The following is a 24,522-nucleotide window of genomic DNA, read 5'->3' as shown; positions in this document are numbered from 1 at the left end:
TATACTACTTGTTCAATAGTATTTGAGGATTGGGGTGGGTTCATTTAGAAAATAAAGTACCTGACTGTTTCTCAACCTCAGTCTTTGTGGGATGCAGAGGTTCAAACTCTCAACATCAAGGGCCAAGGAATCTGGGTGTCCAGGCCCCTTCTCTCTCCAAGGGTCAAGGTAAACAGAGGAGCAAGTACTGTGATGATGTCAGAGACACTGGAACCAGAGTAACTCCATCTTGAATAGGGGCTGGGTAACATTTGGCTGAGAGCTACTGGGCTGCATTCCCAGATGGTTAAGGCATTCTAAGTCACAGGATGACATAGGAGGTCAGTACAACATAAAGGTCACAAAGACCTTGCTGATAAAACAGGTTGCAGTAAAGAAACGAGCCAAAACCCACCAAAACCAGGATGACAATGAGAGTGACCTCTGGTTGTCCTCACTGCTACACTCCCCCCAGCGCCAAGACAGGTTACAGATGCCATGGCAATGTCAGAAAGTTACCCTACATGGTCTAAAAAGGTGAGGCAAGAATAATCCGCCCCTTGTTTAGCCTATCAACAAAAATAACCCTAAAAATGGGCAGCCAGCAGCCCTCAGGGCTGCTTTGTCTATGGGAGTAGCCACGCTTTAATCCTTTACTTTTTCTATAAACTTGCTTTCACTTTACCCTATGGAGTCACACTGAACTATTCTTTGCACACGATCCAAGAACCCTCTCCTGGGATCTGGATCAGGACCCCCATTCGGTAACAGTGAGAAGAATTAGAGGGAAGCAAGGAAAGGCAGAGATGAAGATGAGAAGGATGGAGACCAGAAACAGAGAGAGATTGAAGGGAAGCAGAGAAGTTGACAGGCAGAGCATCCACACCCAGCACGTTGCCAAGATTAATCCCGTTATTTTTGGCTCCAGTGGAAGATCATTTGTAGGTTTCTAGTGCAAAGAGGTGGAGGGTTTTATGAAATAATAGGTTCTATCCAAGGTATCAGAGTGGCATGGAGAGAAATGAGATGCAGAGGCAGAAATAAAGTAGTCATCCTAAAAGCATTATTCCCAAGGTTTTGTGCCATTAAGGCTGTTTACAATTTTAAGTAGTTTATCATTTTAAAATACACCTAACAATGGCTTAAACCAAAGACATTTATGGTTTACTTTCCAAAAATTCTGCAAATGAGTAGTACTCATTTAGGTTCTGTCTAAATATTTAAAACCCTGTTTATTTTAATCCTTCTACTTTTTCATCACTCTTTGGCCACTTTTTTCCCGGAAATTGCCACCTCACAGCCCCAAAATAGCTGCTATACCGTCTAACCTCACTAATACAGCATCTCATGCCAGGAAGATAGTGATGAAATGAAAAAATACTGAAGATTTTATGTCCAAGGTGAGATATGTTCAGATTTATTTTATAAAAATTTATTTGGCCATGCATGGTGGCTCATGCCTGTAATCCCAGCACTTTGGGAGGCCAAGGCAAGCGGGTCACCTGAGGTTGGGAGCTTGCAACCAGTCTGACCAACAGGGAGAAACCTCATCTCTACTAAAAATACAAAATTAGCGGGGTGTAGCAGTGCACGCCTGTAATCCCAGCTACTCAGGAGGCTGAGGCAGGAGAATTGCTTGAACCTGGGAGGCGGAAGTTGCAGTGAGCCTAGATCACGCCACTGCACTCCAGCCTGGGCAACAAGAGCGAAACTCCGTCTCAAAAAAAAAAATTATTTTGGGGTCCTAATACCCAGAAGGTTTTTAGAAGATTCTCAAGCAAGGAAGGGTAAGAAGTATAGACGTGTCTAAGAGACACAAGGAAACCAAAATATTGTGTGTGTGGTGGTGTGGGGGTGAATTAAAATAAGGGAAGTGGCAGAGGACACCATTATGCACAAAGGAGAAGGACCCATATGTCAAGAGAAGAAAAAGATACAAAGGACCCCACAGAGACTAACTGCCAAACAAATTTGCAAGTCTTTTGAAGCCTGATTGTTCTTCCTAAAACTGGGCTCCTAGATGCCTCTGCATGTTTCCCATTAACTCTCTCTATTAAAACATAAGCAGCCGGGCATGGTGGTTCACACTGTAATCCCAGCACTTTGGGAGGTCAATATGGGTGGATCACCTGAGGTCAGGAGTTTGAGACCAGCCTGGCCAACGTGGCAAAACCCTGTCTCTACTAAAAATACAAAAATAAGCTGAGCATAGTGACACATGCCTATAATCCCAGCTAGGAGGGTTAGAAGGGAGGCTGAGGCAGGAGAATCACTTGAATCTGGGAGGCGGAGGTTGCAGTAAACTGAGATTGTGCCACTGCACTCCAGTCTGAGTGGCAGAGTGAGACTCTGTCTCAAAAAAAAAAAAAAAAAAAAAAGAAGGTTTTCTTCCTTGCTACCAAATGGCCCACAATTAACAAAAATCGCTAGAGGCAAGTAAACAAAAGACAAGTCTTAAAATAAACTTTCACTCTGATGGAACAAAACTCCATGGCCTAATCTGAGTAAAGCTGAAGCGGAAGTGGCTTTGGGGTTGACCTGAGCGGGGAAAATTTCTGCGTATAAAGCAAAAATCCCTGACTCTTTTGGTAGCAGAAAGGTCTAAAATGAACTCTGTGAGCAGCAGAGCCTCTCAGTAAATTACAACGCTGCCATGGCAAAGCCAGACTGGCTGGACTGGCCTCCCAGGCCTACTATTCATGAGCTCTGTGCATGGACAAGCCAGTTAACCCACGGGTCCCAAACATTTCCTGTAAAGGGCCGAAGAGTCAATATATTACGTTTGGCAAGCCAGAGGGTCTCCATCACAGCTCCTTGGCTCTACTGTTACAGCATCAGTACAGTCACAGGCAATATATAAATGATGAGTACTACTGTGTGCCAATAAAACATGATTTAAATCACTACAAATGAATTTTATATAATTTGTACATGTCTCAAAACACTCTTCATTTTCTTCTTCACCCAGTAAGAAATGTAAAAGCCATTCATGGCTCCTAAGCCACAGAGAAACAGGTGTCGGGCCATATTTGACCCCTGATTTAACTGGAGTGAATGAGTCTCCATCACCTCACCTGGAAATGAGAGTAAAGATATTTACAGAGGTCTTTTCTGGAGCAGAGCAAATAAGATTGGTGATACAAGGCACTTAATATGAGTTCCAGTGCAATAAATATCATGGATATCTTAGTAATTACATAAACCTCTCTATCTGCTGTTTCACATTCTGTCTGGTGAACCTATCCATGCTTAAACTGCACTTCAGCTAACATTCCCCAGATCCCTGTCTCTAGCTCAGACCTGCCCGAGACGTCCAGACACATCATTCTGAGCTCATCTCTCCCTTTGGGCTCATCTTCAGCATTCGGTGCCATCATCTCCTCTCATACCTCTGTGCCATGGATGAAATTATGACTCTCAGAAAATTCTTATGTTGACACTCTAACCCTCAGCAGCTCAGAATGTAACTATATTTGGAGATAGGACCTTAAAAGAGGTAATAGTCAAAGCTGAGATCATTAGAGTACACTCTTATTCATTATGACCAGTGTCCTTATAAAACATGGAAATTAGGACACAGACAGGCATAGAGGGAAGACCACATGAAGACATGAGAAGGCGGCATTTGCAAGCCAAGGACAGAGGACTCAGAAGGAACCAGCCCTGCTGACACCTTGATCTTAAAATCCCAGCTACTAAAACCTTGAGAAAATATACTGCTATTGTTTTACCCCCCTTGCTAATGGCATTTTGTTATGGCCACTTTAGCAAACCAAACGCTGCTTCTCCTCCTGAGTTCTCATCTCGATGATGGCTCCCAAATCCATGCAGCTACCTTGGTGCAGTGGTTTTAAAGAAAATGGCCACAAAATTATTTGACATTCCTTCCACGGAAAGGGTCTATGCCCTCTTTTCTTGAACCTGGGTAAGGTTGGGACTACTTTGATCAATGGAATGTGGTAGAAATGACGCCACATAACTTTCAAGTCCAGGTCAAAAAAAAAGCCATGTAGCTTTTTCTGGTTCTCCCGGGAACGTGCTCTGGAGAAAGGCAGCCATCACACAGGAAATGGGATTCCCCTAACTGCGCCATGCTAAAGAGGCCACATGTCGTCCCAGCCTCATTCAGCATCTGAGTCATTCCAACCCAGGTGACTGACATGTGAATGACGAGCTCTAGATGACCCCAATCTCAGCCGTGTAGTCACCCCAAAAACTTGGAGTCGTTGATGGTAGAGACAAGTGTCACTTCTGCGCCTATCCTAATCCCCAACCATTCAGACATTTGCCCCTGAACTTGAAGTGCACCACACCCCACTTCCTGATATACACTGCCAGTTGCCACCCCCTCTCAGCTCTCTTCCTGCCTGTTCTCTCATTCCTCTTAGTGTGGCCTCCAGATGTTTCATGTACCTCCAAAGGTCTGTGAATAGTAAAACCTCTCAAACTTTTAACACTGTGGTTGCATCATGGAAGCCGCACCCACACTCCGACTCACAATGTGAGGTTGCCCCAAAGCAGCCTGGGCAGGTGGATGGCCTCCTGATGTTCTTTTGTCCTGCCTCTGGTGGCTGCTGAGGACAGTCCCTACCAGTTGAGTTGACAGAGAAACGTGCAGAGTTTCATTTAATACCACTGGCGTAGCAGGCAGGATTTTGGCTACGTCTTGGAAACAGTCCCAACGTCTGTGTATGTGGACGGCTCGCACGCTTCCTGCATCAGACGGCCGGGTCGGTCTGGGACGGCACTACTGCTTGCTGGTGTTCGATTTTGCTGCTCCATGCAGCTTAGTACTGCTGTCGTCAGCTGTTGCCTTGGAGATTGTCCAGAAATTCTGGTGGCTGTGGACGGCTCTCTAAGGCTTCAGGCTCCCCAACAGCTGCTGCAGGACAGGTCCTATCGTAATCGGGGTGTTTTTCTATGGGACATCAGACACTCTTTCTGAGATTAGGTCCTTGACACTGGGCCACTAGTGGAGGGCATGTTCTCCCTTAAGCCATACATGCTCCTCTGGTGACCTAAGGCCTTGGTAGTGGTCTGGCTTGCATTGGCTCTTAAGTTGCAAAACACTGGCCTCCAGCCAGAAAGAGCTGGTCAGGATGGTGAGCTGGCCACCGGGTAGCCCGGGGCTCTATCATCAGCTCTACTTCCAACTGATAGAGCCATGGGCCCCCAGGCTCCTGGGGAGTAGCGATTCCCCCATAGTGAAGTTGGAGAGGATGACGGAATGCTGGCTTCACTATGTCCGTGAAGGGGAGCTGGGTGAAAGGATCCAGTCGCCTGACTCTAACCTGTGACAGCGCAACCGCACCTGAGTCCCCATGGCACCTTGCACGAGCAGGTGCTGCTGAGGCCACTGCCTCCTTGGTTGCTGCATTCCTTGCTGCTGTCACTTCTCATTCTCCCAGCCCCTCAGAGGTAGATCGGGTCACCCTGGAAAGAAAAGCAGCTACCTACAAGGCCGGTGCAAGAGGAGCTCATTGCACAGCTTTAAGAGAAGGTGAGGTTAAAGACAGACATGTAAAGAGAGAGAGAGCATCTCAACAGCAAATGCAGGCATTCGTGTCCAGCATAAACCTGCAGTGATGCCAATGCCCACCACTGCTTACAGGCTGGGGCAATTCAGGCCTGGGTGGGAGGGGTCTGGAAGCAGGGCATGGCCTGATGCCTGGGAAAATGTTGATAACATGTTCCCGTGATGAGGCGGTTTGGCATCCGTTCCCACGGAATGTGATAGTGATGTTCCTTGGGCCTTTGCCCAGGAGGGTAGGATAAGGATGTTCCTGTGTCTTATGGTCGGGGTGGTTGGGCAGGATCTTTCTCATGGCCCGAAACCCTGTGGAATGTTTCACTCTGACCAAGGTCTGCAAAACGTTGGGGGGCTTAAAAATAGTACAGTTTGGACTAACTCTCATCCCCATTTTTTTTTCTTTTTTGATAACAATGTGTGAAGTCAAAACAGCAGAATGCTAATCCATACCACTGAGACCTTGTCCAGTAAACATCCAAAGAGTGAGGATAGGAAGTAAAAAGTGTATAAATATTATATGCCTAGAAATGCAAGCCATTTTAAGGGTTTTACTTTAAATAGAAAAAAAAGAGAGGAGAGAGGCTCACTGTCTTGTAATGGGTCCCCCCAGAGAGGCGACTGTCTAGTGGCCTGGGGTTCTTTTCTTCCTTCCTCTTTTTCTCTTATCATCTAGGACAGAAACTAAGAATTTTGGCTTCAAGTGGCAAAAAGACTGATGTTGGGGGGAAACCCCACAAGAGCCAAGGCAAGGGTCTGAAGCCTCAGCATGTTCTCATACAAACATAGAATTTAGAAAAGAATTAGAGATACAGTTATTCCCATATATATTCATAAATAGTCACATAGCTATTCACATGTAGTCATACATATACACATATATACAATTTAATCTTACTAATAAGTCTCAGGTCAAAAAGTATGGGACTGAAGTGGCATTGGAAAAGAGGTGACCCTAAGGCAAGATGCTCTAAGCCCTCTGTCACGCCCGCATAAGGGCTGCTGGAGGACACCTCAGCTGTGTGACAGTGTCAGCGCTGTCAAAGTACCCGCTGTTCAGCAAGCTAGGGAAGGAGACGTCCAAGATGGCCAAGACGTCTCCTTCCTCGGAGGAGCGAGGAGAAAACTCTGTTCTCCCAAGCTCTTGCGGTCAGCCTGACACCTGTCAGGGAGACCCACAGACATCCGGAGACTTAATTGTCTCTTGTGTGGTGCTGCGCTTCAGAGGTCACGTTCCATGTCTACTTTCAAGTTCCGCTTCGGCACCTGGTTCCTCTTTTTCTTAGAAGATAAGAATTAGTAACGGTAACACAAATGTTAGTGACATTGTTATTTCTTGACAAGTATGAAAAAAGTGCCGATGCCTTAGGTTTTCTCGCCTCGGCTTCTTCAAAGTCTTGGGCCTGTCTCCAAGACACATGATTTACCTGACCCTATCACTGACCACCAATACCTCATTCCTACCTGCCCTTCCCCCTGCTTTGTACTCAATAAAAGTCAGAGTGTCCAGACATCGGGGCCACTGCCGGACTTGACGCTTTGGTGGGCAGTGGACCCCTGGGCCCAACCTCCATTTTCTCTATCTTGGTATTTTGTGTCTTTTATTTCTACAGTTTCTCATCTTCACACCAGCAGAGAGGGACTCATGGGACCCTGTAGGGCTGGACCCTACAGACTGATTGGGGGAAAAGAAAATAGAAAAAAATTACAGAGAGACCAATGCTCTAGGCAGTTACAAGTCCAAGGAAAAAGAGAGAAACTTTTAAGTGTTGAGCAAAAACCAGGTCTAGCAAATATAATGCTGGCCCTAGATTCCTTATTAACTTATGAAGAAACTTCTAGATATGGGGGGGGGGGGTGACAGAGAAATTAAATCCATTATATATGCATACAAAATTTTAATGTAAATATATAATAGATAAATTATGTATATATAATATAAAACCAAATCAAAAGGGTTTTATAAATTGATTTGACTGGAAATTCAAAATCCACATATTAATTTTTGTAGTAAAAGTTTATGAAACAAAAACACAAAAAGGACACTGAGTGGCTTTTGTTCCTCTACAACACAGGTTCTCACTTAACTTTTACCATTAACTGCCGGGCGAGGTGGCTCACACCTGTAATCCCAGCGCTTTGGGAGGCCGAGATGGGCAGATCACCTGAGATCAGGAGTTCGAGATCAGCTTGGCCAACACGGTAAAACTCCATCTCTACTGAAAGTACAGAAAATAGCTGGGCGTGGTGGCAGGTCCCTGTAATTCCAGCTACTTGGAAAGCTGAGGCAGGAGAATTGCTTGAACCTGGCAGGTAGAGGTTGCAGTGAGCCAAGATGGTGCTACTGCACTCCAGCCACACAAACTGACAAAACTTTTTGGACTTAATAGCGGGACTCAAATTATAGTTATACATAGGGATCCCATTAAATTTACTTACTCTACCCCATAATCTTGAGAAGCTAACTGAAATCTTGAAAATTGAGACCTCACTTTATCTGTAGCATTGACTGAATTTCCCATAGTCACACACTCATTGCTCTAAAATAGTCTACGTTGAACATAGATTCTGTGACACAATTAATAATAAATTAATATTTTTCTTTCTTTTTTTTTTTTTTTTTTTGAGATGGAGTTTCGCTCTTGTTACCCAGGCTGGAGTGCAATGGCACGATCTCAGCTCACCGCAACCTCCGCCTCCTGGGTTCAGGCAATTCTCCTGCCTCAGCCTCCTGAGTAGCTGGGATTACAGGCACGTGCCACCATGCCCAGCTAATGTTTTATATTTTTAGTAGAGATGGGGTTTCACCATGTCGACCAGGATGGTCTTGATCTCTTGACCTTGTGATCCACACGCCTCGGCCTCCCAAAGTGCTGGGATTACAGGCTTGAGCCACCGCACCCGGCCACAAATTAGTATTAAAGTAAGCTTTTGACACCTACAGATTGGCTTGATCAAATGGGGCCCCTTAGTCCCCCAGTTAATTTATTATGGCCCAACAGAAGTTGAAACAGCACCTTCAAGGATTAAAATTTATGACATAAAACCTAATTAATAAGAGTAGTTATCGACACCACATCTCCACTTAGCAACCCAAAAGTTCTTCGTGTTCCCAAATCTAAAAAAAAAAAAAAAGTCATAAAGATGCCTTATGGGGGCCGGGCGCAGTGGCTCAAGCCTGTAATCCCAGCACTTTGGGAGGCCGAGGCGGGTCGATCACGAGGTCAAGAGATCAAGACCATCCTGGTCAACATGGTGAAACCCCATCTCTACTAAAAATACAAAAAATTAGCTGGGCATGGTGGCGCGTGCCTGTAATCCCAGCTACTCAGGAGGCTGAGGCAGGAGAATTGCCTGAACCCAGGAGGCGGAGGTTGCGGTGAGCCGAGATCGCGCCATTGCACTGCAGCCTGGGTAACAAGAGCGAAACTCCGTCTCAAAAAAAAAAAAAAAAAAAAAGATGTCTTTTGATGAATGACTACAGTAGCTGGGCTGCTGAGGCTGCCTCAACCAGACGTTCTGTGTCTTCATGAACCATAACTTCTGAGAGAGACCCATCCACTCCCTGCCCGCCATTCTGGAGAGGGCCCCGACCCAGGATTCAGCCCGGACCAGGGTCAGAGCTATCAACACTGCTTCACCTCCTGCAGAGGTGGAGGTACAGGCAATGTGAGGAGGGGGTCAGAGATATTTTTTAGTTCTTTCTCATCCCACCTTCATGCCAATCCCAGCTCCATCTACCCTTGAGTCCTATTAAGCCATTCAAGGATGAGTGGGTCAAGTTTTTAATCAGGAAAAAAAAACTTTTGTGGCCCCTGATTTGTGAGTAAGAAAGAGAAAATGAGGGCCGGGCGTGGTGGCTCAAGCCTGTAATCCCAGCATTTTGGGAGGCCGAGGCGGGTGGATCACGAGGTCAAGAGATCGAGACCATCCTGGTCAACACGGTGAAACCCCGTCTCTACTAAAAATACAAAACATTAGCTGGGCATGGTGGCACGTGCCTGTAATCCCAGCTACTCAGGAGGCTGAGGCAGGAGAATTGCCTGAACCCAGGAGGCAGAGGTTGCGGTGAGCCGAGGTCGCGCCATTGCACTCCAGCCTGGGTAACAAGAGCGAAACTCCGTCTCAAAAAACAAAAAAGAAAAAGAAAAAGAAATAGAAAATGAAGGTATTGTGAGTGTCACTTCTAATTTCTAGACCTCACCCTGGGGAAAGTGGAAGTGGAAAAAAACTACAAGAAAACAGAATGGTGGGGATTTGTAAGGCTTAGATGAGATAGTGTGTATTAAAGGGAGAACTTAATTACTTTACCCTTAAGTATAATGTTTGCTGTCACCTTTTTGTATCTTTCTCTTTTTAATCAGACTATTGAAGGTGTCCTCTATTCTTTTTATGAGTTTTCTTCTTGTATTGCTTAAATCATGAATGGATGTTAAATTTTATCAAATTTCTGCCAATATTAACATGATTATTTTTATTCTTTCATTTACAACAGTACAAATTAGACTGATGAATTCTTTAATGTTAAGCTACCCTTGCGTTTCTGAAATGAACCATGCTTGCTCATAATGAATCTTATATATTTGTACTTGATCTCCTAGATTTGTTTAGAATTTCTGTATTTATGTTTAAGTAAAGATGGCTGTTGTTTCACTTTTCTCTACTGTCCTTGTTAGGTTTTACATCCACTTATAATGGTCTCCTGAATGGAACTGGAAAGTGATTTTCTGATTCTCTTCCATAGTATTATATTCTTTTAAACACCGTTACACTTTAACTTTTTTTTTTTAATTTTCAAAAAAAATTTTTGTGACAGAGTCTCACTCTGTTGCCCAGGCTGGAGTGCTGTAGCATGGTATCAGCTCACTGCAACCTCTGGCTCCTGGGTTCAAGCGATTCTCATACCTCAGCCTCCCAAGTAGCAGGGATTGCAGGCATGCACCACCATGTCTGCTAAGTTTTTGGTATTTTAAGTAGAGACGGGGTTTCACCATGTTGGCCAGGATAGTCTGGAACTCCTGACCTCAAGTGATCCGTCCGCCTCCGGCTCCCAAAGTGCTGGGATAACAGGAGTGAGCCACTGTTCCTGGCCTCAAAATTTATAAAAAGTGTTTACTAAAAAAACTTTTTAAAAACATTTACATGAAGGCAACTAGGTCTTGGGTTTTCTTTCTGGAAAGGATTGTAAATACAGATTTAATTTCTTTAACAATTATTAGATTGTTCTGTTTCCTTCCTCATATCTTTCACCTTTGGTAAACTATTATCTTCAAGAAATTTGGCCGTTTCATCCGAACTATGAAGCTTATTGTCATGAAGTGGGATAACAACTGTATACAAACTTCATATGGTTCTTTTCATACAAGAAGAACGTGAGCTATCTGAGGGCAGGGATTTTGGTCTGTATTGTTTGCAGATGGATCCTCACCCCCATGTGTAAAACAGTGTCTGACATGTGGTAGGCACTCCATAAATACTGAATTAATGAATTAATAAAGAGTAGTGTCACCTAGATATTTAAGTGAAAAACATTTGTTGTCTAATTAAAATTATCTCCAGCCCTCATACCATGAACCAAGTCATATCTACTAAATTCTCATACTCATGTGAACAACATTTACAAATTCCCTGGTGGCTTCCGTGTTCATAAACACCTTAAATTTTGAGTTTCCACTTCAATAAAATACTCTCATTAACCACTGCCTAATGACTTTGCATTTAAATAAACTCATAACTTAGCCCTATACCTTGCTTTTTCCACAGAAACACTCAGAAATTGTCATTTTTGTAGTGTGTAACATACTTTCCTGATGCAAAGGCGAAAGACACCACTCAGCATGAATATCGGGCAGCCCTGTTATCGACATTCTCACTCACCCCACTGTTTCACTTCCTCCTTTCCTCTCCCTTTACCTCCTGCCTCCCCTAAATTTCTGTGCATTTCCAAGGCAAAGTAGTTTGCCAGTTTGCCCATTCCATTCTCACTTTTGACTCCTATAAATGCTTTCAATTTCAAAAAAAAAAGTATATTCTTTAATGCCCACTAAGTTGTGGCCATAGAAAATAAGGAACAAGATAAAAAGGCAAGAGAGAAAGTCAGGAGCCATGAAGGGCAGCGTGTGACCTCCGGATGGGCTAAGAGACTTCCTCCACTGCCAGGGCAGGGAATTCTTAGCTTTCTTGCCCACTGGCCTTGGTTAATTGCAGTAGAACAGTGCCTGCGACATTCTCCCCATTTTTCTTCTCCTCATTAGGGATTTCCATTGTGGATTCCCAATTCTCATTGCAATGTGGTATATTGGGGCTTCGAAGCTGAGTATTCTTTTACGTTATGGGACACGTACCACAAAGAGACTTCAACATAAAATGTTGGGAATGTAACCCTTGGCAAGGATGGAGCTACTTCTCTGTTTGGGAGAAGAGTGTGAAGGGATCTTGAGTACCCAAAGGCATAATTCTGGCCGAGGCTGACAGCTGCCTACCCCAACATTCATCACCCTTCCTCACTGCAGTGAATGCTTATAAGGGTCTGTTGCCTCAGCATCCAGTCTGAACACAAGCTTAATTTTCTCATATGAGGCACAGGGCTCAGTCATCCTTGACAGAGTTTCCAGTTCTAAGCCACAAGTCCAAGAAAAAAAAAAAGAGGAGCTTTAAATTTAAGTACTGAGCAGAATCCAGGTCTAGGAAACATAATCCTAGCCCTAGAATACTTACGGATTTATGAACCAACTTTTTTTTTTTTTTTTTTTTTTTGAGACGGAGTTTCGCTCTTGTTACCCAGGCTGGAGTGCAATGGCACGATCTCGGCTCACCGCAACCTCCGCCTCCTGGGTTCAGGCAATTCTCCTGCCTCAGCCTCCTGAGTAGCTGGGATTACAGGCACACGCCACCATGCCCAGCTAATTTTTTGTATTTTTAGCAGAGACGGGGTTTCAGTATGTTGACCAGGATGGTCTCGATCTCTTGACCTCGTGATCCACCCGCCTCGGCCTCCCAAAGTGCTGGGATTACAGGCGTGAGCCACCGCGCCCGGCCCCTGAACCAACTTTTAAAATAGGGGTGATAAAAGGAAATTAAATATGTCATATACATATATATACACAATATTTTAAAGTAAACATATGACAAATAGATGAATAATGTCCATTTAATATATAACCACATCAAAACAAAAATTTTACAATTTGATTTGATTGGGAGTTCATGTATTAATTTTTACACTAAAAAATTTATATAACAAAAGGACAAAAAGGCATGATTTGGTTTTGTGCCTTTACAACATAGGTCCTAACTTAACTTCAACAACAGCAAAAATGCTCGAACTGACAAAAATTTATGGACTTAACATTAGGGCTCAAATTACAGTTACACGAGGATCCCACTGAATTTACACACTCTGCCCTTGAGAAGACAACTACAGATACCATTTTGAAAAATAAGTGTATCTCATTTTAACTACAGCCTTGCCTAAATCATCCATACTCATACCTATTGTTCTAAAATAGCCTATGTTGGAGGTAGGTTGCTCTAAGTTGGAGGTACACATAATAAATAATACATTAAAATTAAAGTAAGTTGTTGGCACTTAGAGATTGGCTTGATAAAATGGGATCACTTAGTCCCCCCATTAAGACAGTTAATATGGCCCAATGTAGGGTGAAACATGGCCTTCAATAATTAAGTTTTGTTACACAAAACACAATAAAATGGTGACTGTCCATGCTGTGTCTCCATTTAACAGCCCAAAGTGCTTCCTGTTCTCATATCTGAGAATAAAAAATATTATAAAGAGTCCCTTATGATGGATGACCACAAACATTAAGGAGGTAGTCCCATCTATCAGGGACCCCATACATAACACCTAATATTATTAAAAATTGCTAATACTATTCAGTCAAGAACTGGTAAATATTTTGTTCTCATCCATTTGGCTAGCATGTTCTGTTAAGTGCTTATTTCTACAGACCCTCAGCTACAGTTGCCTCTACCTCTGAAGAAACACAATACACCTTTCCAGGCTACCTAGGGGTACCCTCATAGCTTTGTCATCACACACAAGCTTTGCAGACAACAGCTTAATGACATCCACAATCACCATGAGCACAGATAACAGCATTACGTTGAGGACATCCTCCTCCAAGAAGAGTCACTTGATACACACATTACGGTCATTTAGGCTAATTTGTCTCTTAGTCTATTCAAGGTACTACAATAAAATTTATCATACAGGGTAATTTGTAAACAACATAAATTTAAGCCAGGCATGGTGGCTCATGCCTGTAATATCAGCACTTTGGGAGGCTGAGGCGGGTGAATAACCTGAGGTCAGGTGTTTGAGACCAGCCTGGTCAACATGCTGAAACCCTGTCTCTACCAAAAAATATAAAAATTAGCAGGGCATGGTGGCACACCTGTAGTTCCAGCTACCAGGGAGGCTAAGGTAGGGAACTTGGTTGAACCCTGGAGGTGGAGGTTGCATTGGGCCAAGATCATGCCACTGCATTCCAGCATGGGTGACAGAGTGATGCTCTGTCTCAAAACAAACACACACACACACACACAACATAAATTTATTGCTCACAGTTCTGGGAAGCTATAAAATTCAAGGTCAAGGTGCTAGCAGATTCAACATATGCTGATGGCCATTACTCACAGACAGTGCTTTCTATGAGTCCTCACATGGTGGAAGGGACAGACTAGTGCCTATAGGACTCTTAGAAGGCACTCACCCTAATTATGAGGGCACAAAAATCATAATATAATCACCTACTAAAACCACTACCTTTTAATACCATCACCTTGGAGATTAGAATTTCCCATACAAATCTGGGGAGGGGAGAAACAAACATTCACATCATAGCAGGTGAGTTATAATAAAGCAATCATAACTTTAGGAATGTGGGATTTACAAAGAGTACCACCCTAACCGCATCCTCGCTATATACTTGCCCTACGAAGCTACTTTATTTGGTTAGTTTTGAGGTGTATTCTTTTGTTTCCTTTTTTTTTTTTTTTTTAAGACAGAGTCTCATTCTGTTGCCCAGGCTTGGAGTACAGTGGCATGATGTCAGATCACTACAACCTCTGCCTCCTGGGTTCAAATGATTCTCGTGCCTCAGCCTCCTCAGTAGCTGGGTTTACAGGCATGTGCTACCACGCACAGTTAATTTTTATATTTTTAACAGAGACAGGGTTTTGCCACATTGACCAGACTGGTCTCGAACTCCTGGCCTCAAGTAATCCACCCACCTCAGACTCCCAAAGTGCTGGGATAACAGGCATGAACCATCATGCCTGTCCTAAGCTGTATTCTTTAGAATAAACCAGTAAATGAAAGCAAACTGATTTGTTGTATTGTCTGCCATTCTAGCAAATTATCAAACCTATGGAGGGGGTTATAAGAACCCCTGATTTACAGCCCATCAGTGAGAAGTACAGGTGGCCACATGGGACTTGGATTGGTGTCTGAAGCAAGGACAGTCTTGTGGGAGTGAGTCCTTTAACTTGTGCGATCTGATGCTAGCTCCAGCCAGCGTCAGAACTGAATTTAATTGTAGGACAGACAGTGGTGTCTCCAGAGAACTGGAGAATTGCTCTGTTTGGGAAAAAGCCCACACATATGCTGTTAGACGTATGTGTGTAAACAGTGAGTTTTTGCTTAATTGTACATCTTTGTTTATTCCTTTCCTCTCATTCTTCTCACCTAGGTAACTGTTTCTTTCATTTTCCTGAATCTCTGAAGAAGAAAGGGCCTGGACTCACAGATTCCCTGACTCTTGTTATTTGGAGAGATGAACTCCAGTCTCCCACAGAAGGTTAGAGTCGAAGGACCATTCAGACACATAGGTTTTTAAGACAAGTAGTTTCATGACATCTCCAAGGTATCTTCTGGGAATGGTAAGAAACCCTGAGTTTCTGTCGCTGGATTGATTCCAGCTCCACTGTCCTTCAGCAAAGTGCTCTGCTGAAGGCTATCATGTAAAAATCATAGGACAACATTGGTTTAAACTGAGCTACCGTACTACACCCGACAAACAAAACCAAAATAGAGTCACTCAGACTAAGGTTCTATGCCACCAAACCAAAAACTAAGTTGTTTATCCTGCTTCCCAAGAAATTCATAAAGAGGGAGAGAGAGGGCCGGGCGCGGTGGCTCAAGCCTGTAATCCCAGCACTTTGGGAGGCCGAGGTGGGTGGATCACGAGGTCACAAGATCAAGACCACCCTGGTCAACATGGTGAAACCCCGTAAATACAAAAAATTAGCTGGACGGTGGCACATGCCTGTAATCCCAGCTACTCAGGAGGCTGAGGCAGGAGAATTGCCTGAACCCAGGAGGCGGAGGTTGCGGTGAGCCGAGATCACGCCATTGCACTCCAGCCTGGGTAACAAGAACGAAATTCCATCTCAAAAAAAAAAAAAAAAAAAGAGGGAGAGAGAGAAAATAGCCAAGTTCCCAAACAGGTCACTTTCAGTAGGCATGAAAAGGCCTCTGCTTTAAGCCTTCCAAAAGAAGTAACCTAAGTAACCATGTCAGTCAATCTGGTTTTTTTTTTAATCATTATTGTTTCCCTATTCCCGGTGCAGAAGAAGCAACTTTAAAATGACCATTCAGCTTTTTATCCTTCGTTTCTGCTTTCTTTAGCCCTCCTCTCCCTATAAAACCAAACTTCTCTGTCCTACTCATCAATACATGCATTTTAAGGGATTCGGTGTTGTCAAATTCTAGAATTACAAATAAAGCCAACATAAACTTTACGCTAAGTTTACCGTGATTTTGTCTTTTGACAAATCGTTAGAGCTGGTGTTGCTCAACCGGAAGCCAGGAACTGGCCACAAGAAAAGGAACCCAGCTGGTGGTAAGTTGGGGTCTGGCGATTTAAAAATTGCCAATTATTGTTGGAATGCTTGCTCTGAGGTATCCACTTGCCAAATACAGCTTTTGAGTGTTTGCGATTTTTCTCATTTAATCTGAAGTATGCTACAGATATAAAATGCATTGATATTCTAAGACAGTATGAAAAAGAATGCCAGTTAGCTTATTAATAATTTTTACTCTGATTACATGTGCCAATATACTTTTTGATATGTAAGATTCAACAAAATATATTATTGATGTTAATTTCTCTAATGTTTCCCACTCTGTTTACACACAGCTACTTGAAAATTGTAATGCACATACGTGGCCCGTGTTTACAGATCACATTAAGACATAGCATTGAAAGACGGTGCTAGTTGTGGAGTTTGCCTATCAATGGAGAAAGCATTTAGGATAAAAAAAATAAATGAATGAACAAGTAAGAAAAGCATCTGGTGAGACAGGCTGGACCTGGGGCAGCTGTTTTGCAAATGGGTCAAGAAGACATCTCTGAGGACAAAATATTTAAGCTAAAAAATATAAATATTTAGAAAGAGGCCAGGTGTGGAAAGCTCAAGAGGAAGATCATAGTAGGCAGAAGGAAGAGAGAAAGCAAGACCCCTGAGATGGTGAGGAGCTGGCATGGTCAGGGAATCAAGGAGTCCACCATGGGTCCAGCACAGTGTGTCAGGTGAGAGTGCAGAGATGAGGTATGGAGATACACAAGACAGATCCCAGGGCGCTTGAAAAGTGTGAGTTAGGAACTTGGAAGCTATAGAAGAGTGCTGAGAATAATGACACGACTGTCTTATTTTTCCTTTTCAAATATACTTTTTCTGTGTCTGGACTTTAGGGAACAGCAGAAAAAGGAGTAAGCTCTCTGCAAGGTTTACGCAAATATCCAAGCCTGACAGGGCCATGGACATGGGTAGTGGAGATGGAGATGGATCTGGCTGTGCATTCAGCATGTTATGTAGATAGAATAAACAGGATTTGGATTGTACTGGGTGGTAAGGAAAATGAAGGGTGAGTTCTAGATTTAGAGCTTTAATAACTGAATATTTAAGCTCCAAGTAGATACAGAATATTGGAAGAGTGGCAGGTTTGGGAGGAAGGGACAAACAATGTTTAGTTTAGGCAATGTTAGGTGTGGAGAGTCTATGGGACTCCCTTGGGGAAGTATCAAGAAGTCAATTGATTATATGAGACTAGAGCTCCAAAGGAGGCCAATGCTAATAATTCAGATGAGACGATGGTACTTTAAGCTGTGATTCTGGATGGCATCACCTATAGAGTGTGTGACACCTTAAATTTAGAGAAAATTAGAGCAGAAAACACCATAAATTGGACTGAAAAGAGGTGCCCAATTGAGCTGTAAAGACAACCAAGAGTGGACTGTGTAAACATCTTACAATACGGAAAAAAAACGTGTTTGAAAAAGGAGAAAGAGATCCGGTGGGTCCTATGTCTCTGGAACATCAGGATGAAGACTCAGAAAGGTCCACTGGATTTGGTAGCCTGGAGGACACATGCATCCTTAGAAGAGTGCATTAGCTGGAGTGCTAAGGACTGAAGTCAATATAAAATGGATTCAGTAGAACAGGTGAGGTGAGAAAAAAAGAAAAAAAAAGCAAGCAATTAGAGATCACCATTTCTAAAGTTTTTCTAGGAATTCTCTTTCCAGAACACACCTCTGTTAAAGAAATAGGGTTGAAGCTTAGAAAGAAGTATGGGCCAACATTGGTTTTCTTTTAAAGAGAAGGGATAGAATAATGTTTATGTGATAATAAGAATGATGTAGTAGAAATAAAAGCTTGAAGGTTTGTTTTCAGCACGAAACAGAAGGGCAAATGCCAGGGGAAAGTTCTTGGGAAGATGAGAGAGAGTGGAATGGAAGGCAAATGTGAAGAGGGAAGTCACTGGGAAGAAGTCGTCTTTATTCACAATAACAAGGGAAGGTAAATTGAGGGTTAGGAGAGAAAGGGCTAAAAAATGCACATCTAACTGTTGCCATTTTCTCATTAAAATATCAGACAAGGCCATTCGCTGAGAGTGGAAGAGCAGAGGAAGTTGGTTAGTTTGAGGATAAAGCAGAAGGGCTGACTGTTATTTTAAGGCATGAGAAATCACATGTGCTGGAGAAGCACAGATGCTAACAAGGAAGTGCTGAGTTTCCATTTGAAACCTGTAATCATACATCCAGATGTGCCTCTCAATCACTGTGACACTGAGCAAGTCACTTCCCCTCGCTGAGCCGTGGTTTCCTATGGATTACACAAGAACGATATTTGTCCCAAAACAATGATGTTATAATTAGAAATAATAAAATATACATTGGCTGACACACATTGGGACCTCACCAAAGAGCAGCCCTCATAATCAGTAGAGGCATAATCTCTGATCCACGGTTCTCTTCCCCACTTTATAACTAGGGTGGGTCCAAAATTCTACAACATCGTCTTCTTGGCCTGTCCCCACCTGTCACTGGACATTTATCTTTCCCTCTCGTGTCAACATTTCCAAATGACTTAGAGATTATTGATAAATCATACCTTCTGAATACCTTCTAGGATATTTAGAAAGTGGGTAGAGAAAATCTGAGTCTGTTGAGGAACTAGGGAATGGGAGAGGGTTAACTATACAATTCTGTTGAAATCAGTCCAGTTGAGCTCCAACTCTGGTTCTACCCCTTTCTGACTGGGGGCTTTAAATAATTAATGTAACCAATGTAAGTTAACTTCCTCATGTGTACAATGGTTGTACTAATTGTAACTAAGATTAGTCAATATTCACCATGTCTCAGGGTGTGCTCTGTGCTTACACATATTAATACACCCCAACCACAGAGGCTGTGAGAGGAGTTGTTAGGGTTAAAGGAGAAGCTCTTGGCATGTGGGTAACGTTAGTAAGTCGTAGCCACTATTCCTATGAACGTCGTTCTTGTCCTGACCTCGAATTTCATAATGCATGGCCTGGGATTAAGCCCCATGACATAGCACACAGCCTGGTGAGGACCAAGAGTTGCCATTTGTCATAGACTCACTCAATCTAGCCTAGATCCATGTCTAATCTCACTTAATCCTCACCTCAAAGTTAGACTTCACCACAAAACTGTCCTCATTCTGCAGAGGAGAAAACTGAGGCTCAGAGAGATGTCACTGACCAAGAACTCGTATTGGCAAGGTGCCAGAGACAAAAGTAGAGCTCTAACTGATCCCAAAGCCCAGGGCTCTTTATAACTGTGATGCTCCGCTAGGGGGAATTTTGCCTCCCGCAGGACCTTTGACAATGTCTACAGACACTTTCAGCTATCACTCCTGAGGGGAAGTTGTTACCAGCATTGGTGGATAGAGGCCAGGGGTGCTGCTAAATATCCTACTGTGTGCAGAACAGTCCCCCACAACAAAGAATTATGCAACCCCAAATGTCAGTAGTGCCCAGATTGAGAAACTCTGAGCTACATTACACAATGTCCCATGAAAGATCTCAGTGAAAGTGACTGGTAATGACAGGAAGAAAAGGAAGAGAGAAAGGGAAAGAAGGAAAAAATCATGACACTAGGGTAGGACCCTATCCTGGAAATCTTTGGGGAACTCCTTTCAAATGCAGCACTGTGGATTGGCTGGACATGATGCTGAAAAAAACTACTAAAACCCTTAGGCCATGAATTCCCTCTGGCTAAAAAGGGGTAATGATGGCTGCCCCACAATGTTATTACAGGTATTAGATGTGAACAAGTGCTAGATAATTGCTGTTACTTTTAGAGAGGCTGGATAGCCCAGCTCTAATTTTCATGGCCATAAAAATCATTGTAGTTTTTAGACAGAGAGATTCTAGCAGGGTGGGGAGTTGGGGGAGGGTTCATGAATACGCATTTTAACAAATAACTTGGATGTTTGTGATGAAGCCCACAGACCACGGTATAAGCCAATCTGGACAAGTGGCAAAGGCGCAGGGGTCACAGAGACCTGCGGGTTGAGTTGGATGCAACCGCTTCCCATGTGACCTGCTGCAGAGGCAGGGACTACAATTTTGTGATTTTGTTTCTTAAAAGCAAGGAAATCGATCCCAGAAACACCCCAGGATACCTTCCCATAGTGTTATTACCCTGAATTTAGTCATGTGTCCACCAATAAACGATCCTTTGCAAAGCAAAAGGAATTCTAGTGCAAATTAGAAAACCAAGATATACCCGCAAAGATGGAGGAGGGAAACCTTCTCCAAAGAGTATCTGAACAAAACTGCAATTTGATTTGCAGAGAAGAAATGAGGAATCGTTTTTTGGTTGGGGGAGGGGGTGTTGCCAGCAATATCTGTCAAAATTGTTGCACAGAGAAAGGGCTTAGAAGTCAGACTAAGCTGAACTAAAGATGTTTGTCTACTATTTCCTATTTAAGTGATCAGCAGATTTCACAGTTGCTCTCAATATTGATTCATTCTTATGGAAACGACAAATAATGAACACTGCCGAGCTATTACGTAGACCAAACTACTACCCGTATGTAGCAATTAACACAGTAAATAGTCTCTGAGAAGAATCCCACAAATATTAGCTAAATATTCATGTTTATCCCACAGTCCTTGAAGGTATATAACATGAATGGTAATTCACTGCATCCCAAACAGAGAACTTTGTATCAAGCAGGGACAATGAGAAACAGTCGGGAAAAAGTAGATACACAGCCCTCTTTGTCCACTTCTTCTAGCACAGAATCTATCGAATGCAATCTATTTTGGCTTTATTTATTTATTTTTGGAGGATGGTGGCTTGCTCTGTTGCCCAGGCTGGAGTGCAGTGGTGCGATCTTGGCTCACTAAAACCTCTGCTTCCCAGGTTCAAGCCATTCTCTTGCCTCAGCCTCCCAAGCAGCTAGAGTTATAGCTCTCACCACCAAACACGGCTAATGTTTGTATTTTTAGTAGAGACAGGGTTTCTCCACGTTGGCCAGGTTGGTCTCCAACTCCTGACCTCAAGTGATCCACTCGCCTCGACCTCCTAAAGTGCTGATATTATAGGTATGAGCCACCACGCACATAATATATGTCTACATATTACCGGTAATGGTTCAAAATCCTCTTCAGCTATGAACCCAACCCAAACCCTAAAACTTTAAATTAAATATCACCTAAAAAATAGGTCAAGGGTCCTCACAGTGGGAGGGACAGGAGCTGAGAGACTGGGAGAGCATGAAGCCGAAAGAAGCTGCAGACCTTGCCAGCATGTTTGCATTGAGTGATGGAGACCAGATGTGAACCTTCTGACTCTGAGTCTTGTGCCTTCCTTAAGATACTGAAGCAGCCTCTGCTCAATTCTCCATTGTCCATACACTCTGAGTTTGGTATTTCTGCTGCTGGACAGAGCCCTTTAATCCTCTTGGTAAAGTAATCGGCCTGATAGGTGGAATACATATTTATAATGGTGGGAATATGGAGAACTAACCTTTCCCAAAGGAACTCCGAGAGAGTGCCAATTTCATGCTGTGACTATCGACAAGGCTCACTGGAGTGGATCTCCTGGTAGGGCGAGGCGCTATACTGAAAGTTAATGAATAGTTGTACTGTAAGATGGATCTACAGCTGAGAAATGGCCATTGCTGAAATGTTTCATGTTTCAGGTGTAGGAAGATGGAAACCGACTTCTCCATCCCTCTGAATGAATCTGAGAAGGTGCTCCCTGAGCCTCATGGCTACACCATTCTGTGGATCTTCTCATTGCTATTCCACGGAGTCAGCTTTGTCTTCGGGGTCCTGGGCAATGGGTTTGTGCTCTGGGTGGCTGGATTCCGGATGAAACGCACAGTCAGCACCATCTGTTACCTGAACCTGGCCCTAGCTGACTTCTCTTTCAGTGCCATCCTGCCATTCCGCATGGTCTCAGTTGCCATTGGAGAAAAGTGGCCTTTTGGCCAGTTCCTATGTAAGTTAGTTCACGTCATGGCAGACCTCAACCTTTATGTCAGCGTCTACCTGATCACTGTCATTGCCCTGGACCGCTGTATTTGTGTCCTGCATCCAGTCTGGACCACGAACCACCGCACCATGAGTCTGGCCAAGAGAGTGATCATGGGACTCTGGATTGTTGCCATAGTCTTTACCTTACCAAATTTCATCTTCTGGACTACAAGTACTGAGAATGGGGACACATACTGTATCTTTAACATGGCATTCTGGCTTGACACTGTTGCAGAGAATTTGAACGTGTTCATTAACATGGTCAAGGTCTATGTGATCCTCCACTTCATTACTGGCTTCGGCATCCCCATGTCCATAATCACAGTCTGCTATGGGATCACTGCTGCCAAAATTCACAAGAAGCGTATGATTAAATCTAGCCGTCCCTTACGGGTCCTCACTGCTGTGGTGGCTTCTTTCTTCATCTGCTGGTTCCCTTCTGAACTAATTGGCATTCTAATGGCAGTCTGGCTCAAAGAGATACTGTTCAACGGCAAATACAAAATCGTTGTTGCCCTGGTTAACCCAGCAACTTCCCTGGCCTTTTTTAACAGCTGCCTCAACCCAATTCTCTACGTCTTCATGGGTCGTAACGTCCAAGAAAGACTGATTCACTCCTTGCCCACTACTTTGGAGAGGGCCTTGAGTGAGGGCCCTGACTTAGCCAAGAGTAGCGACAGAAACGCCAATCCTGCTTCACCTCCTGAGGAGACAGAGTTACAAGCAGTGTGAGGTTGGCGGTACTCTTGAGCTCTCTTTCTACCCTGCGTTTCTTCTACTCTCATTCCACCACCACCATCATCAACATAAGACTTCTGTACCAAATGTGTAGGGGGTTTTCCCTACAACCAAGCAGTAGACACCAGCTGGGTGTCCTACAGTTAAATTTCAACACTATCTACCTGGAGCTAGTATTGGATCCCACAGGTATAAGGGCTCATTCCAAAAGGCTGCTCCTCCAGTAGAGACACAAGTCACAAATCCAGGCTTCTGAAATTTCTGACCAACCAGCTTCAATTTGGGGTTCCCACCACCCCCTCTTCGGGGGTAGAGTGGCTCACGGAACTCAGAGAAATGATTTAATTGCTAGAGTGGCTCATGGAACTCAGCAAAACATTTATTTAGGCTTGCTTATTTATTATACAAGATACTACAAAGGATATAGATGAAGAGGCACACAGGGCAAGGTATGGGAGAACGAAGATGCAGGGTCCATGTGCTCCCTGAGTGCACCACCCTCCAGGAACCTCCATGTGTTCACCTATCATGAAGCTCTCCAAGTCCAGTCCTCTTGGGTTTTTATGGAAGCTTCGTGATGTCGGCATTCTTTCCCCTAGTGCGTACTATAGGACCCTCTCTGGGGAGAGTCTTAAGTCCCATAATTAGACAGGTGGGGGAAGATTAAAGTCCTGATTTGGGGTAGATGAAGGAGAGGAGAGAGATTCTGTTTCCTGAGGTCTAATGTATCCAACATAATAACATAGGACTGTAGCAAAGCCTGTGGTCGTTATGAAGCAGAAACCATGGGCTAAAACCAACATACATTTTAATACCAGATACCCTAATCCCAGTCCTAACTTCATTTAACCTTGGTCACATTGAGGCATTCCAGGATGAGTGGCTCAAGTATTTCCTCAGGGAAAATACTTCTGTACCCCATGATTTAAGGGTAAGAAGTAGACAGTGAGGCCACTGTAGGTGTCATTTTTCATTCTGGACCTCAGCCTATATCCTAAGTGGAAGTGGGAAAAGAGTACAAGAGGAGAGAAAAAGTAGGGGGATTTGTAAGGCTCAGATGAGATAGTGGGTTTTTTTTTTTTTTGGAAAAAAACAAACTTTATTTTACCATTAAGGAAAATGTTTGCTGTAGGCTTCCTGGAGCTTTCTCCTTTTAAAGTTAGACTATAAAGTTTTCTTCTTAGTTAAGAGTTTTCTTTTATTCTTTAAATCATAAATGAATATTGAATTTTATTAAATGAAGTTTCTATAAATATTAACATAATCATATTTTTATTCCTTCATTCACATGATTACAAATTAGATGAATTTATATGTTAAACTACCCTTGCATTTCTGAAATAAACCATGCTTGCTCATGATGGCTTTTCAACATTTATCGTCTGTCTCACAGATTTGTTTAGAATTTCTGTATTTATGTTCATGTAGAGATGGCTCTGTTATATTTCACTTTTCTCTACTGTCC

The 24,522-nt window shown here is 43.3% G+C and overlaps 1 protein-coding gene across 1 annotated transcript; it reads left to right on the top strand.

Annotated features, from left to right (window-relative positions):
• The first annotated feature begins 21,908 nt into the window (after positions 1-21,908).
• Positions 21,909-24,191, top strand: FPR3 (formyl peptide receptor 3). The gene has a single exon (XM_003944228.3). It carries the CDS (start codon positions 21,993-21,995, stop codon positions 23,049-23,051), a length of 1,059 nt encoding a protein of 352 aa, XP_003944277.1. The 5' UTR covers positions 21,909-21,992; the 3' UTR covers positions 23,052-24,191.
• The last annotated feature ends 331 nt before the right edge of the window (positions 24,192-24,522 follow it).

Source organism: Saimiri boliviensis, chromosome 14 (assembly GCF_048565385.1).
Source record: "Saimiri boliviensis isolate mSaiBol1 chromosome 14, mSaiBol1.pri, whole genome shotgun sequence".
NCBI classification, from domain to species: Eukaryota; Metazoa; Chordata; class Mammalia; order Primates; family Cebidae; genus Saimiri; species Saimiri boliviensis.
The sequence above is the reverse complement of the archived record's forward strand: the minus strand, read 5'-3'. Positions and strand labels throughout refer to the sequence as shown.